Source organism: Podarcis muralis, chromosome 8, assembly GCF_964188315.1.
Source record: "Podarcis muralis chromosome 8, rPodMur119.hap1.1, whole genome shotgun sequence".
NCBI classification, from domain to species: domain Eukaryota; kingdom Metazoa; phylum Chordata; class Lepidosauria; order Squamata; family Lacertidae; genus Podarcis; species Podarcis muralis.
The window spans coordinates 68,626,780-68,641,396 of record NC_135662.1 but is presented as its reverse complement, the minus strand read 5'-3'; the positions used below and the strand labels follow the sequence as shown (position 1 = coordinate 68,641,396).

The following is a 14,617-nucleotide window of genomic DNA, read 5'->3' as shown; positions in this document are numbered from 1 at the left end:
CTCCTGAGTGACGGCACCCGAACGCAGGGGCCGTCCGTCGATTGCCTCCACCTGTACCGGTTCTGGCTTGTTCCGAAGTGGCACCCGATGCTGGGCAGCAAAAGCAGCGTCCATATAAGAGCGGGTTGCCCCTGAATCCACCAGAGCATGGGTAAGAATCCATGGCCCTCCTGGAGGGTATAGATGTACCGGAACCATAAGGTGTTGTAATTCAATTGGTGCGGCCCCATTCTGTGCTGTTTGGGACCCCAGGTAGCCAGGGCCATCAGCTACTGGGGTTTGGCGGTTTCCCTGCGGCTGGCGTTTCTCAGGACAGGACCGTGCATAGTGTCCGCTTCCGCCACAATAGAGACATAGGTTCCCCTCCCGACGCCGCGACTTCTCTGCGGGGGAGAGGCGTGGCCGCACTGCCTCAAGCTGCATAGGTTCCTCCAATGACTCAGCTGGGCCTGTGGGGCTGCTGGTAGACACTGGGGCCGAGAACTGGAGGTGCCGGCGGCCCCGAGCCTGACGCCGGTCCTCTAGCCGATCGTCTATCTGTAGACTCCGTTGAATAAGGGTGTCTAGCGTGGTGGGGCGTTCCATTGTGGCCAGCTGGTCCAGTATCTCATCTGAAAGCCCCTCGAGATACTGGTCCCGAAGAGCAGAGTCGTTCCAGGTCAAGTCCTGTGCCAGCAGCCGGAATTCCGTGGTGTATGCGGCCACCGTGGACTTGCCCTGTCTCAACCGCCGAATCGCCCGGTTGGCTTGACTCCCCTTCTGAGGGTTGCCGAACGCAGCCTCCAACAGATTGCAAAACCCCCCGTAGTCTGCCAGCAAGGGGGAGTCTTGCCTGAGCAGCGGCAACGCCCATTTGGCTGCCTGGTCCTTTAATAAACTAATCAAAAAATGCACCTTGGTGCGGTCATCAGGAAAGTTCCGGGCGCGCCCCAGAATATACAGCTTGGCCTGGGCAAGGAACATGGGAAAGCTGGCCGGGGCCCCATCAAATTTCTCAGGCAAGGCCACTGGGTACTTGCCAGAAGCCGGGGCGTCGGCCCCAGGAGCCGGTAGGGCGTCCAAACGCTGCTGTAGTGCCATAACCACGTTACTGAGCTGCTGCACGGTGTGCGTCAAGGCCTGGTTCTCCTGGGCTATTGCCAACAGTCTAGCCGCTTGGTCGGCCATGGCCTCTGACTCTTCCCGAACGCACCCCAACAAAGAGGGAGTGCGGGTGTGGCGGGAGCAAACTGTGCTGGTCCCAGGGGGAATAAGGTACTATTACCGTAGGCCAAGATCAGTTCAGAGTCTCTAGCAGGGTAGATGATCACTAGATGAGACGCGAGGTCCGAGACAGGGAGCCGGGCGGGGTAACAGGAACGATGGTAGGGCAGAAGCAGGTAGCCAGGCGAGGAACAGGAACACTGGTAGGGCAGAAGCAGGAGTCCAGGCGAGGAACAGGAACACCGGAGAGTCAGAAACAGGAAGCCGGGCGAGGAATAGGCACACTGGGAGTGCCGAACAAGGACTGGGTAAAACAGGTACTCCACAACGACGTTGCTCCCGCAACCTGGGACCGGGCTGCCTGACCTTTATCTTCTTCTAAGGCCGGGGGCGGTCCCGGCCCCCAGAAGCCCCGCCTCTCTTGGCCTTAAGGCGAGCACTCCTCCTGGGAGACACCAGTTCCCTTCGCCTCTCTGCCCTAAGCCTCTGCAGATCAGGAGAGGCCGAAGGGTTACTGGGCCCCGGGGGAGGCTCACCTGTAGCCACTGAGTCTTCCAGCACCTCTGGGGCCTGAATGATTTCACCTGGTGCCTGCTCTTGAGTTTCCTCAGCATCTAGGCCTTGCCCCAGTTCAGCCGGCCCTGGAGGCGGGGACTCCTGTGCCGGCTGGGATTCCTCCGGATCGCTCTCAGACTCGGAATCCCAGGCCATCACACAGAAACCCATTCTCTCTTTCTGGCCCAACACCACCAATAATCCCTCTAGTGCAGACACAGGATGGATTGTGCCCCTTGTGACACTCCCCTCCCCACCCCAAACATCAAAGTTGCTACGCCAAGAACCAGGCCCCAGCTCATCTGCTCAGGTCCCAGTTATGCACACAGGTACTATTTTTTTGGTGTGTGGGGGGCAGGGGGAGGTCCCATCACACTGTGAACCTAACTACAGTGGTACCTCTGGTTAAGAACTTAATTCATTCCGGAGGTCCGTTCTTAACCTGAAACTGTTCTTAAACTGAGGTACCACTTTAGCTAATGGGGCCTCCTGCTGCCGCCGTGCGGCCAGAGCACAATTTTTGTTCTCATCCTGAAGCAAAGTTCTTAAACCGAGGTACTATTTCTGGGTTAGCAGAGTCTGTAACCTGAAGGGTCTGTAACCTGAAGCATCTGTACCCCGAGGTACCACTGTATACAGATCTCACAGCCTACATCAGCAGTGTTGACAGGTGAGAACAGACTGGAGGGCCAGATCAGGCTTTGGCAAACACAAATGTGTTCCTGGCATGTGCCTGCTTTCCCCACTCATCCATTCACTTAGGTATGCCCTACACCAGGGCTCCTCAACCTGTTGCCCTGCAGATGATTGGGGCTAGAGCTCCCACAAGCACCATGTTTCCTGAGGCTGATGGGAGCTGTAGTCCAAGACATCATCTGGGCACCTGAAGTGAAGGGCATGAGGGAGGAGTTGGTAATGCAGGTGAGCTGTGCATAAGCAAGCTGCCAGCTAGCTCTGCCGAGGAGGCTCTTTTTATTAGCACAATATGCAAAACCAGTCAGATACATTTTGGACTGTGCCCTTTACATCTTCCAATCACGTGATCGTGGGGTGGTACAAAGTTATTTTGGCACCTGTTTCCACCGCGTCACTTTCCCCTTGAACAATGTATGACGAAGGAGACAAAGGTCACAGACAGGGCACGGCAGACCACTGAGAAAGCCAAAGGTTAGATAGAGGGCATGATGTTCAGACAGCTGTGGCTTGTCTGCGGGTGGAAGTGTGCTCCACACCCAGTGGTCATTCCTTCAGCACCAAGCCCTGTTCTGTCTTGGTGTGGCTAGAAACCTCACTCCGTTTTTGTTGTGCCCATACTCCTTTGTTCCTTTGTTGCCTCTGAGCTGTTCTTCCTGCATCCGTGGTATGTACACTCAGGTTGCTTTCTCACCTTGTGAAGGTGCTCTCCAACACCTCTCCCTCCATCTTTCTACTCAGTCATGGGTGGGAGCTGATAGAAGAAAGATACAGGAGAGAGGCAGGCAATGGGAAACTTTCAAAACGAGGCCAAGGAGCATGTGCTTGGATGGAGATGCACAACAACAGAAAGCGTGAAAGGTAGCCTCTCCAGACATGCCCCTGGAACCTAAATGCTGTGCAGGAGTAGAGAGAAAGTGAGCAGGGCCGTGCTACCACCCAAACTGCTTGCCTATGTGATCCTGAAGGGCTTTTCTGGTGCCCCTTCTCCTAGCATCTTCCAAGATCCGCAAGCCTAGATTAGGGCTGCCTCGTCTTGACAGTGATTTCCCCCACATACACCATCATGAGTGTAAATGCTAACTCTAACTTTCCCTCGCAGCTTGGGGGAGGATGCAATTAGACCGTTATATGTTCTACTTGTCACTTACTTGTCAGGTTCCCCTGACAGTTAGAAATAAAACCTTCAGACACTTGATGTTACATTGAAAACCCTCAATTTTTTCCACTTGACTGTAGCTTTAAAAAGAAAAACCTTAGCACAGAGCACTGTCAGCTTGAAAGCCCTTTGATCTCCCATTAAAGAATGCTTCATAATGTCATTATGAAGATGCTTAGCATGTGTGTGAGAGGAAATTCACACATGCATTCCTCAGTGGCCCACAAATTTTCTTGGCTTGCAGTTGCATTAAATACAGGGACGCTGCACTGAAGAAAGCAATTAGGGGAAGATCTCCGAGGAGCAGATTTTGTAAAAAGTCTGCCTTTGGCACTAGCAGATTGAGTGACACATACATTTGTCAATAGAGTAACATTTTAGTCACTATTCCCCTCGCCTGCCTGGATGCTGAGTGACATTCCAGATGAATAAATGCATTCAGATGTACAACTATCACAATATTAGAGCTGACAGTTTTCAGTCTTGACTCCAACGAGGCTCTAGTCCCATTAAGACCTCATGGAGACTGTGACCCAAGAGACACTGGCACATACCAGCAACCACAGTCTCCACACCATCCTCCCTCCCTCCAATGTTTGCCATACAGAAAACCTGCCGTCTCCCATGTCAACCAGGCATTGCAAAGGAGCTGAGATTAGTCGCAATCATCCCTGCCTACGCCTGAATAAACTTGGATATGCCAACACTTCAACCAAATGCTGCAGCTGTTTCATTTAACAGCCACTTGATGTGCATACAGTAGCAGGGGATTGTGTTTACCTGCAGAAAACCTTGCTTGTTGATCTCTGCACGTCAATAAAGCATCAGAACAGACCATACTGTTTTCGTCCAGTTGGTTTGCAACCATCCTTATTTGTCAGGCTACACAGAAAGGGACCGTCGCCTTGTCTGCCGCTGTGAGGAATCAAAAAGGGATTTGGCAAAGAGAGTGGATGGGCAGTTCTCCGCTGAGTGGGGCTCTGAGAGAATTCCAGGACAACAAGGACCCCTGTCCGGCAAATTCAAAATACTGCAGCGTATATAACAAAACAGTTGATCCAGCTCGGGTAGCCTGTTAACACGTCATCTAATCTAAGGTAGCACTTTTGTCCTTGAGAGCAGTTCAGCCCATGAACTCTGCACGTTTAAAGGATGCTACGTTGTCATTCAATCAGTATCACAAGAGGTACCTGCAAGAAAACATTTCAGTGTGGGGTATTCCTGCTCAGTATGCCAATCAGCTATGCCTTCTTTCAGGATATGATATTCCATTTCCCCTGCCTCTCCACCTCATGTTTTCCTTATCCAATATGCTGCATCGGACCATTCGTGGTGGGGTGGGGTGGGAGGTCCACATACAACTCCTGGCCTAATGGTTTGTTCTGCTTCTGCAAACCTCAGATTCTCTGGGTATGCAGATATCTCCCTCTTGATACCAGGAGCCATGTTCTTGCTACATAGCTGTCATAATTCAGCACTTGAGTTTGCTGTTGCTGTATATAAGCAGGACCCAACCTCAACATTTTGCAGTGCATACTGTGTACGAAATAGCATGTGTATGTACCTCGGGACTGGAAAGTAGCTCATGTAACAAAAAAAATTAAATGGCGATCCTGGAAATTGCAGGCTGGTTAGCACCATAATCTCTAAGCAATGTTCCTGGAACGTAACTGATGTGAACATTGCACGACCTTGCCTTATGACACCCCTGCATTTCCTTATGTATACGTATTAAGGACTTAGTGACAGCATCTTCATATATTTGTTAACATTCTAGCTCATCAATTTCCCCAAGTTTGAAGGGAATAAAGCCCCGAAATCTGACATACACGCACCAGTAATTTCATTAAAGAAATGTAAAAAATGAGTTTGATGTTGTCGACTTAATTTTTAATAGGCTATGATCCGCAAGTCAAAGTCACCACCAATTCAACATAATTAGCAGCCCTTGATCAAAAGAGACCTGGGATTATTTAAATGGAATGAAAGCAATGAGAAGGGTAGCCTATTAAAAGTATTCTTCTAGGTCAGGGTTAACAATGTAATTAGGATATACTTTTAACTACTACAACCTTGTCTTGTATTCTTTCTGAATGAGAAAAATAATTTAGAACTAGCGTTTTGCCAAACCACGGTGTTACCTATTAGTACTGTGTCGCACTAGTGTTCTGCTTGCAGGTGATGCTGTATGCGGAGCCGGCCCACCCATGAGACAGTGTGAAGCATCCACTTCAGGTGGCGGAAGCGCAAGAGACGGCACCCTGCCTGCCCCACTGCTTCTGCCACTGCCAGAATGCCCCCTCTCGACAGCAAAATGGAGGCGGTGGTGTTGCTGCTCATTTTCCCTGCCCTTGGAGTGGAGAAGACAAGTGGCAACGCTCTGAGGAGCATGCTGGCATTCACTGAATTGGCAATAGCCAGGGCGTTCCCGAGTGCAGTGTTGTCACTTGTGTCCCCCCTCCCCAAGGTAGGGGAATACAAGTGGCAATGGCGGAATTAGGTGGGGCATATTCCTCAGGTGGGGACGCGGGTGGCGCTGTGGGTAAAAGCCTCAGCGCCTAGGGCTTGCCGATTGAAAGGTCGGCGGTTCGAATCCCCGCAGCGGGGTGCGCTCCCGTTGCTCGGTCCCAGCGCCTGCCAACCTAGCAGTTCGAAAGCACTCCCGGGTGCAAGTAGATAAATAGGGACCGCTTACTAGCGGGAAGGTAAACGGCGTTTCCGTGTGCGGCTCTGGCTCGCCAGATGCAGCTTTGTCACGCTGGCCACGTGACCCGGAAGTGTCTCCGGACAGCGCTGGCCCCCGGCCTCTTGAGTGAGATGGGCGCACAACCCTAGAGTCTGTCAAGACTGGCCCGTACGGGCAGGGGTACCTTTATTCCTCAGGTGGCAAAATGGGATGAGCCACCCCTGTCTGTGCATGTAGCGATTTCTGGGAAACCATTCATCCTCATAATATTCAGGTGCAGATCTATGTCGTGGGAGGAGGGAAACGGTTAGCCATTTGTGATAAAAAATATGCGTCTTGCACAAATAGTTGAAGATAAATCTTTACTTGTTAGGTTGGCAACAGTTGAACAACCAGTATTATTTACATATACATTAATGAATGTCTCTCCCTTGAGCCCAAGAGAGGGTTTAATTCTTTTTTTCAAAACTCCTTTGTAGCAATGCATAAGTTACTAATCCTTAGCTTGTCTGTCCTCACAGCATCCTCCAGAAAGCGTCTTCATGAAGCCCCACCCTCTCACATTCACAGCCAAAGACAAAACCAACACAATAACCAAGCCACTGCCTTCTGCCACCTCCTTTCCCCAATACCATTTATCCTTTGTGAAATACATTCACAATACAATACAAACACTAACAGAAATGCCAGGGCAAACAGGTTGAAACTTGTAGTTCGGTAGGTTCTCTGCAGAGTTCGAATGAGCGACTGAGCTCGAACCCCTACTGCAGCCCTAGAGGATTGACAGCCCAGCATTAGCCTCCCCACACCCCATTTCTTCTAGAGCAGGGCTGAGAAACCCATGAGCCTCCAATGCCGTTGGACTCCAACCCCCATCAGCCCTAGCCAACACTGCAGTTGGTCAAGGATGATGGGAGTTGTAATCCAGCAGCCGCTGTAGTCCTACAGGTAGACCCATCTTGGTGGTGGCATGTTGGCAGGAGAGACATCCATGAGTCCCTTGTCCTTCTAGAGATGAAACAGCTGTTTGATGACCAGGGGGATACCCCACAGCCCTACAGTGATGATCAGCTCTGTGATAGTGGCTGCCACTAGGAAGTTGAACTTAACCATGTAGCATGGTGCAAACTAAGGCTCCGTCCATTATTCATCTTTTGCCAAGAAGCTGGAAGAACAGAGGCTTAGCTCCCTCCTGTCTGACTTGAGATGAGAGTACATGCACCGCTTCCCACCCATTGGGTGTAAACTCAACCTCTTTTCTCCTGGACATCACTTTCCCCTTGCTAGGGCTTTGCTAGGGCATTCTCTTCTCTCCACTTACAGCCTAACATGATCAATTGCATAGCCGTGCTTCCTAAAGGCGGGTGCAGCTAAAACAAATGGTTAGCATCAGGCTGCAAATTAAGAATCGAACATAAACAGGTTTTCTCCATTGCTTCCGAGAACTGTGTCACATACACTGTGCTAAATCTGTGATGTTCGGATTTCTGTATATTAGGCTTCCGTTTGAAAAACTTACACCGCTAATCCCCAGTTCGCTGAATATGTGAAAGATGCTTGCTTAAAGCTTGTTAAATAACTTGGCAAATCCAAACTGTGGCACTACTGCCAACTTTCAGTATATGTCTGAGATATTAATTGTTGCCCCAGCTTGAGGTCCTGGTTTCTGCAACTCATATAATTCCAGGAGAATTTCTGCTGGCATGCAGCCTTTGAAGTCGACAGACACGCAAGCTCTTCCAGCCCCAGACTTTTAAAAGGTATCAGGGAGATGTTCTTTCCTTTCACTTGAAAAGAAGCAGCAGCAGCAGAAAGTCTCATGATCTTTAATTCACTTTAATCCGTTCATCAGGAAGGCTTGACTGCTGACCTTTCAACAGATGAAATTAGAAACGGTAACCTAACGCCATGGCCCTGTGATTTTGTTACGTTGAGAGCAGATGCTAAATTCACAGTGACTACATACAACACCACTTAAAAACCCTTGCATTGAAGGAGCTCCTCCATGTAGCCAACTTCAGGTCCCATCTTATTCCCCATCCAACTCGGATGCTGAACCTGAGGGATCCCAGCCTGCACAGGATTCCCCGCCTCCAGAACCAGCTGAGCCAGGGCTGGGGCTTGAGCCTGAAGGGTCCTCACCTGTGCTGGATCCTCAGGTGCAGGCACCAGCTGAGTCTGCTCTGGCTCCTGAGCTGATGGAGGATCCATTGCCTGCAGGTGCTCCACTCTCAGCCCCATCAGAGGAAGCTGAGGTTGCCTCTGGGTCCGGTATCCCTCCAGCCTCTCCTGAGCTGCAGAGGCTCAGGGCAGAGAGGCGGAGGGAACTAAGTTCCCACAGGAGGAGTGCTCACCTCCAGGCCAGGAGAGGTGAGTCACCAGAGGATCGGGGCCCGCCTATGCCTCAGGGCAGATAAAAGCCGGCCAGCCCCAGTCCCAAGTTGCGGGAGCAACATTGTTGGTTGCTAGTTCCTGCCCTGCCCTGGCTCCCTGCTTGCTTGCCTGTTCCTGACTTCACCTGACACCCTGCCCTGCACCCAGCTTCAGTTACTACGGACTGCCTTCACGTTGCACCTTTGACCACGGACCGGACTTGGACCTCGCCTCTGGGGTAACCCACGGGACCAGCACACTCTCCCTCTCTCCCGCACCAATCCTTGGGAGCAGGGAAACAGTTGGCTGAATTCCAACTCTATAACTTGGCAACCTCAGCCAGTCTCCCCTGCTGCTTTCCTGGGCATTGCAGCAACCATAGTGTGGTTGAAACAGGTAAAGTGATATGGGAGGGCAACTTGCAATCCCTTGCCTAAGTAGACACTGCCAGGAGCTTGTCCTACACTTAAGTAGGACCCTGGCAGAGACACATCCCCAACTGGCATGTTCCCTCCCTCCTGGTCGATCGTTCGGGAGCTTCAAAAGCTTTCTTCAGCCCAAATATCACAGCGACCGATGCCAACAGACATCGGCACACTTAGGGACCCACAGCCTTTGCAGCTTGCATGACAGACCTCAGCAACTCAGCATTTTGGCTAATCTACTTTATTTACATATAAACACACACGGAGCACTGCAACATGGCTCCCTCTCTCTCTAGCATCAGACAGTAAAGAGAATGAACAAAGGACAATAGTCCCACTTGACGGAACACAGTAACACAAACATCCTGTCTCCGTCACTTCCCACTCTGTGTGCTGGTCCCAGGGGGGATAAGGTACTATTACCGTAGGCCAAGATCAACAGGGAGCCGGGCGGGGTAGCAGGAACGATGGTAGGGCAGAAGCAGGAAGCCAGGCGAGGAACAGGAACACTGGTAGGGCAGAAGCAGGAGTCCAGGCAAGGAACAGGAACACTGGTAAGGCAGAAGCAGGAATCCAGGCGAGGAACAGGAACACCGGAGAGTCAGAAACAGGAAGCCGGGCGAGGAACAGGCACACTGGGAGTGCCGAACAAGGACTGGGTAAAGCAGATACTTCACAACGACGTTGCTCCCGCAACCTGGGACCGGGCTGCCTGACCTTTATCTTCTTCTAAGGCCGGGGGCGGTCCCGGCCCCCAGAAGCCCCTCCTCTCTTGGCCTTAAGGCGAGCACTCCTCCTGGGAGACACCAGTTCCCTTCGCCTCTCTGCCCTAAGCCTCTGCAGATCAGGAGAGGCCGAAGGGTTACTGGGCCCCGGGGGAGGCTCACCTGTAGCCACTGAGTCTTCCAGCACCTCTGGGGCCTGAATGATTTCACCTGGTGCCTGCTCTTGAGTTTCCTCAGCATCTAGGCCTTGCCCCAGTTCAGCCGGCCCTGGAGGCGGGGACTCCTGTGCCGGCTGGGATTCCTCCGGATCGCTATCAGACTCGGAATCCCAGGCCATCACACTCTGTGGAGTCAAAACATACCATGTCATGTGAAAGACAACAATCCCATGACTGCAATCACGGAGCAGGAATTCTAACAGACACTACAGTGAACACTTATCGGAGAGCATTTGGAGGAAGAACCACTTCAACCGGGCACAGGCTGTGTGGCACTCCTGCAAAGAAAAAGAGCTGCCCAGTTGGTCCCAGATCATACACTTGTGGATTGGAGTGTGTACTACTGCCATGGAAAGACAAGCCATCTCCTTGCACTCAGGTGTCTAACATTAGTATTCCTCCCCTTTTGCCTGTGCAGTGTTACTGTGATGCATGAGAAGCTTTTTCGGATGGCACGGGCAGGAGGGAAGCTTTGCATGACCAGGCACAGATCCTCCTCCTTGAGAGCCAGGCCCCAGATCATTAAGACACAAGACAGCATAGGTATAGGATTAAAGCAGGCCACAACTTTATTAATTTCTGATGTAGGAATGCCTTGGCTTAGGCATTGGGTGTGTATCCCTCGCAGTCCCCCAGTTAGGGTCTGCGGCTAAGCAGGGTCAGACAGGAATCTGGGGGACACTACAAAATGTGCGATTATGCAGCTGCCCCCCTTTTCCTGTTGTGGAGGGGAGTTTTACCACCCACCGAGTTCTCATGGTCAGTGACTCCCCTTACAAACCCCTCTTACGGGGCCCTACTTAACACTGCCGCGTGAGGGATGCGTTTACCACGCTACGGGACAAGAAGATAAGCCCAGGAGCTGCTTGGTAAAACAAAAGGCTTCCGGGTACCACTTCCCCATACCACTTCCCAGCTCCCAGTTGGTTACCCCCTGAACCGTCCAGCAATGAGCCTCTCTCCATGACACTTTGAGCTGTCTGAATGGCCAGCGTCGGCAGGAGCCTCCTTACCTGGCCCTTGCTCCACCTGCCCCCTGCCAATTTGCTAATTTGAACCGGGGCCAGGCGGGAGCCCTGCAACCCCGCTGGCCAGCCCAGGGGACAGAGCAATGGCCAACAGCTATGGCTCGGCTCCCCAGGCCAGGGAGCCTGCGCCAGGTCACAAAAGCCGCCCGCCGACAATACTGGTGAGCGGTCATTCTATAGCCCTTGCCGACTGATCCATTTCATCTGTTGCCCTCCTATATCCTGCAGTTTATTGCCAGCCTGGCCAAAATATTATAAATCCTGCCCAAAAAAAACTTTTCAAAAATTGCATTGCTGACATTTCCATTTTATTTGGGTCGGTGATTTTCAGCAAGTTCTGCTCTTGGGTACATTTGGTATTGAATTATTAAGAAGCAGTGATTGGGCATCCTGTTCAACTGGGAAGTGCAGGAAAACAACAGCCTGTTCCTTCCCTTGCATGAGTAAATCTGTGCCCTACAGTTATTCTATTATTATTTTGTTTATTGAATTTATATACCGCCCTATACCTGGAGGTTTACGGTTTACAGAGCTCACTAAATTTTCACTAATGCACGCAACCATTCTTGAGGCAGAAAAGTGCAATGAAACACCTTTTGGTTCAGTTTTCTTGTGACAGGCAGTGCAATTGTAGACATGACTACTCAGGAGTAAGGCCTTGTGATGCCTTGGATGAAGTTACTTAGGTTGCAAATAATGTTACGCTTACCTGGAAATAAATGTGCAAGAGAGTTGCAGGCTGAATAAGCCAGAGCATCGCTATGTTCATGCCACATTAGCTTTCAACATGATCATTAGCAGGAAATTTTCACAAAATTATATTATACTACAGAAACATTGAGCTGGGAAGAAATGATCTTGTGACAGGTTTCCTACCATATCACGCTTTGAAAATTTTATTTTCTGCACAAGAAGCTTCACAGGTCGCATTTGTATTTTGAAGCAAGTTGTTCACCTGTTGAATCTTGATGTCTGTACCAAGGAGACAAAGAGAGAGATAGCCAAATATTTTTTAAAAAATCCATGCTCAAGTAAAGAACTCCAGAATGCCAGTTGTGGCACTTAACATGGAAATTATGAATTGGCCTAATGTGTTTGGGTTGTGTCTCAATGGGCGGTGTTGTGAATAAAATAGGATTTTGGCAAATATATGGTGTGGAATTACAAATGTTCCATCTGCTGAAGCAGGGTTTCTACCGACTGGGATCCTTAGATAAATCCTGCCCAAATCACAGAAGGTATCAAGAGGTTGTTGTTGTTTAGTCGTTTAGTCATGTCCGACTCTTCGTGACCCCATGAACCAGAGCACGCCAGGCACTCCTGTCTTCCACTGCCTCCCACAGTTTGGTCAAACTCATGCTGGTAGCTTCGAGACCACTGTCCAACCATCTCATCCTCTGTCGTCCCCTTCTCCTTGTGCCCTCCATCTTTCCCAACATCAGGGTCTTTTCCAGGGAGTCTTCTCTTCTCATGAGGTGGCCAAAGTATTGGAGCCTCACCTTCAGGATCTGTCCTTCCAGTGAGCACTCAGGGCTGATTTCCTTCAGAATGGATAGGTTTGATCTTCTTGCAGTTCACAATATCAGTACAACAAAATTGGTTTGGTGGGGTTTGTTGTTTTGTTGTTTGCAATATAGCTGTAGAGTGCACCATAAAATTATTTAAAAGCATTTTTGGAGCGATCTCTAAATGACTTTACTTCTATTTTCAGGTATTCTGTAGATCGGCATACTGACATGGACAGAATATTCAACATTGATACTGGAAACGGTTCAATATTTACTTCCAAACTACTTGACCGGGAAACATTATTGTGGCATAACATTACAGTAGTAGCTTCCGAGATCAGTAAGTTCTGCATAAACACCATTGCCGTAACGAATGCAGCCTTCCAGCTGCGAATGGCTGAAAGGAAGTCAATCTCCATGCTTTGGTTGTTTTGCTGTTATTCATGGAAGTAAACTTTAAAAAAGCTTCTGTATTTTCCCCTCTTTCTTTCCCAAGGCTACAGCTTATGAAGAGGCAACTTTGTGCCTGAATGGAAAGGAAATTAACATGCCCCTCATTTCAGATCAAATAGACTAAAGAAATCCTCCTGGCCATTGGTTAATTAGGATGGCAATTGCTGCTTGTGAACAGCTGCATAGATTGTACCCCCTCCCCACAGAAAGGGGTACATAATATTGAGGAAGGAGAGGAAAATATGCTGTTCTTTATGTCCCAACCAAATTCAGCCCTGTAGCATTGACCAAGATACTTAAAAGGACATCATTTCAAGTCACTTACTTCTTTCTGTGTTCCCCTATTAATTTCATTAGGGCCAGATTTAATTAGAAGCCCGGAGCCCAGTACATCACTCCTAAATCCACTTACATGAAAGCTATTGTAGATGGGACTTGCTTCCAAGTAGGCAGGCTTAGAGGACTAGCTGAAGGCGTTTAAATTGCATTCAAACCAAAGGCCAATTTGTCAACTTCAGAAACATCAACCGCATTTGCAACCCTTCTCTGTTTCTTGTTTGGTCTGAACGGGGACTCTGGGTTGGGAGGAAGGGGAACACTTCACAATTAGGCAAGTCTAGATAATCAAGTAACTGTAGGTTGCACACAACTAATTAATGAATCATCTCTATTAATGCCAATGGGTCTATTCCAAGTAGAGCTAGCAAAGAAGATCACTCTGTTGAGCTCAATATTCATGCAGGGAGCCTGTGCAAATTAGGCAGCCTTGTTTAAGCACCTGTTTTCTATGTAAACCTGCCACCGAACACTTTTTTAATCATCTCCAATATTTTAGGTCACATTCAGGTAACTAGATGTCTCGTTAATGGGAGACATCAAAACTTCTTCTAGGAAACCATGGTAACTGCAGTTCTGAGAGGAAGGGGGGAAATGGCGGACAGCTAACTTGGGTGGCCAGATTAAAAAAAAAAGAGGACAGGCTCATACACCTTTAATGGTGAGCAGAAGATAAATAATCTCTCAAAATTGCCTCTGTAGTGTAGTGGTTCAGAGCGGTGGACTCGTAATCTGGTGAACCGGGTTCGATTCCCCGCTCCTCCACATGCAGCTGCTGGGTGACCTTGGGCTAGTCACACTTCTCTGAAATCTCTCAGCCTTATTCACCTCACAGAGTGTTTGTTGTGGGGGAGGAAGGGAAAGGAGATTGTGAGCCGCTTTGAGACTCCTTAGGGTAGTGATAAAGTGGGATATCAAATCCAAACTACTACTACTACTACTACTACTACTCTTCTTCTTCTTCTTCTTCTTCTTCTTCTTCTTCTTCTTCTTCTTCTTCTTCTTCTTCTTCTTCTCCTCCTCCTCCTCCTCCTCCTCCTCCTCCTCCTCCTCCTCCTCCTCCTTCTCTTCCTCCTCCTCCTCCTCCTCCTCCTCCTTCTTCTGCACAACAGTTGGAAGGTTCAGGAGCTCTGTGTTCTTCTGCATTTGGCTACCCTATCGCTTACCAATGATTCTCACTGGACTACAATGACCAGAATTCTTTAACCATCACATTTAAAGGGATATAGAAGTGATCGCTATCTAGCAAAGAGAG

General features: G+C 49.6%; 1 protein-coding gene across 1 annotated transcript in view; it reads left to right on the top strand.

Annotated features, from left to right (window-relative positions):
• CDH6 (cadherin 6) overlaps positions 1 to 14,617 on the top strand; it is a 170,701-nt gene that overhangs the window by 138,568 nt on the left and 17,516 nt on the right. The window contains exon 8 of the mRNA XM_028737918.2: positions 12,777 to 12,913. Within this exon, the coding sequence (XP_028593751.1) occupies positions 12,777 to 12,913 (137 nt within the window). The remainder of the gene's footprint in view (positions 1 to 12,776; positions 12,914 to 14,617) is intronic.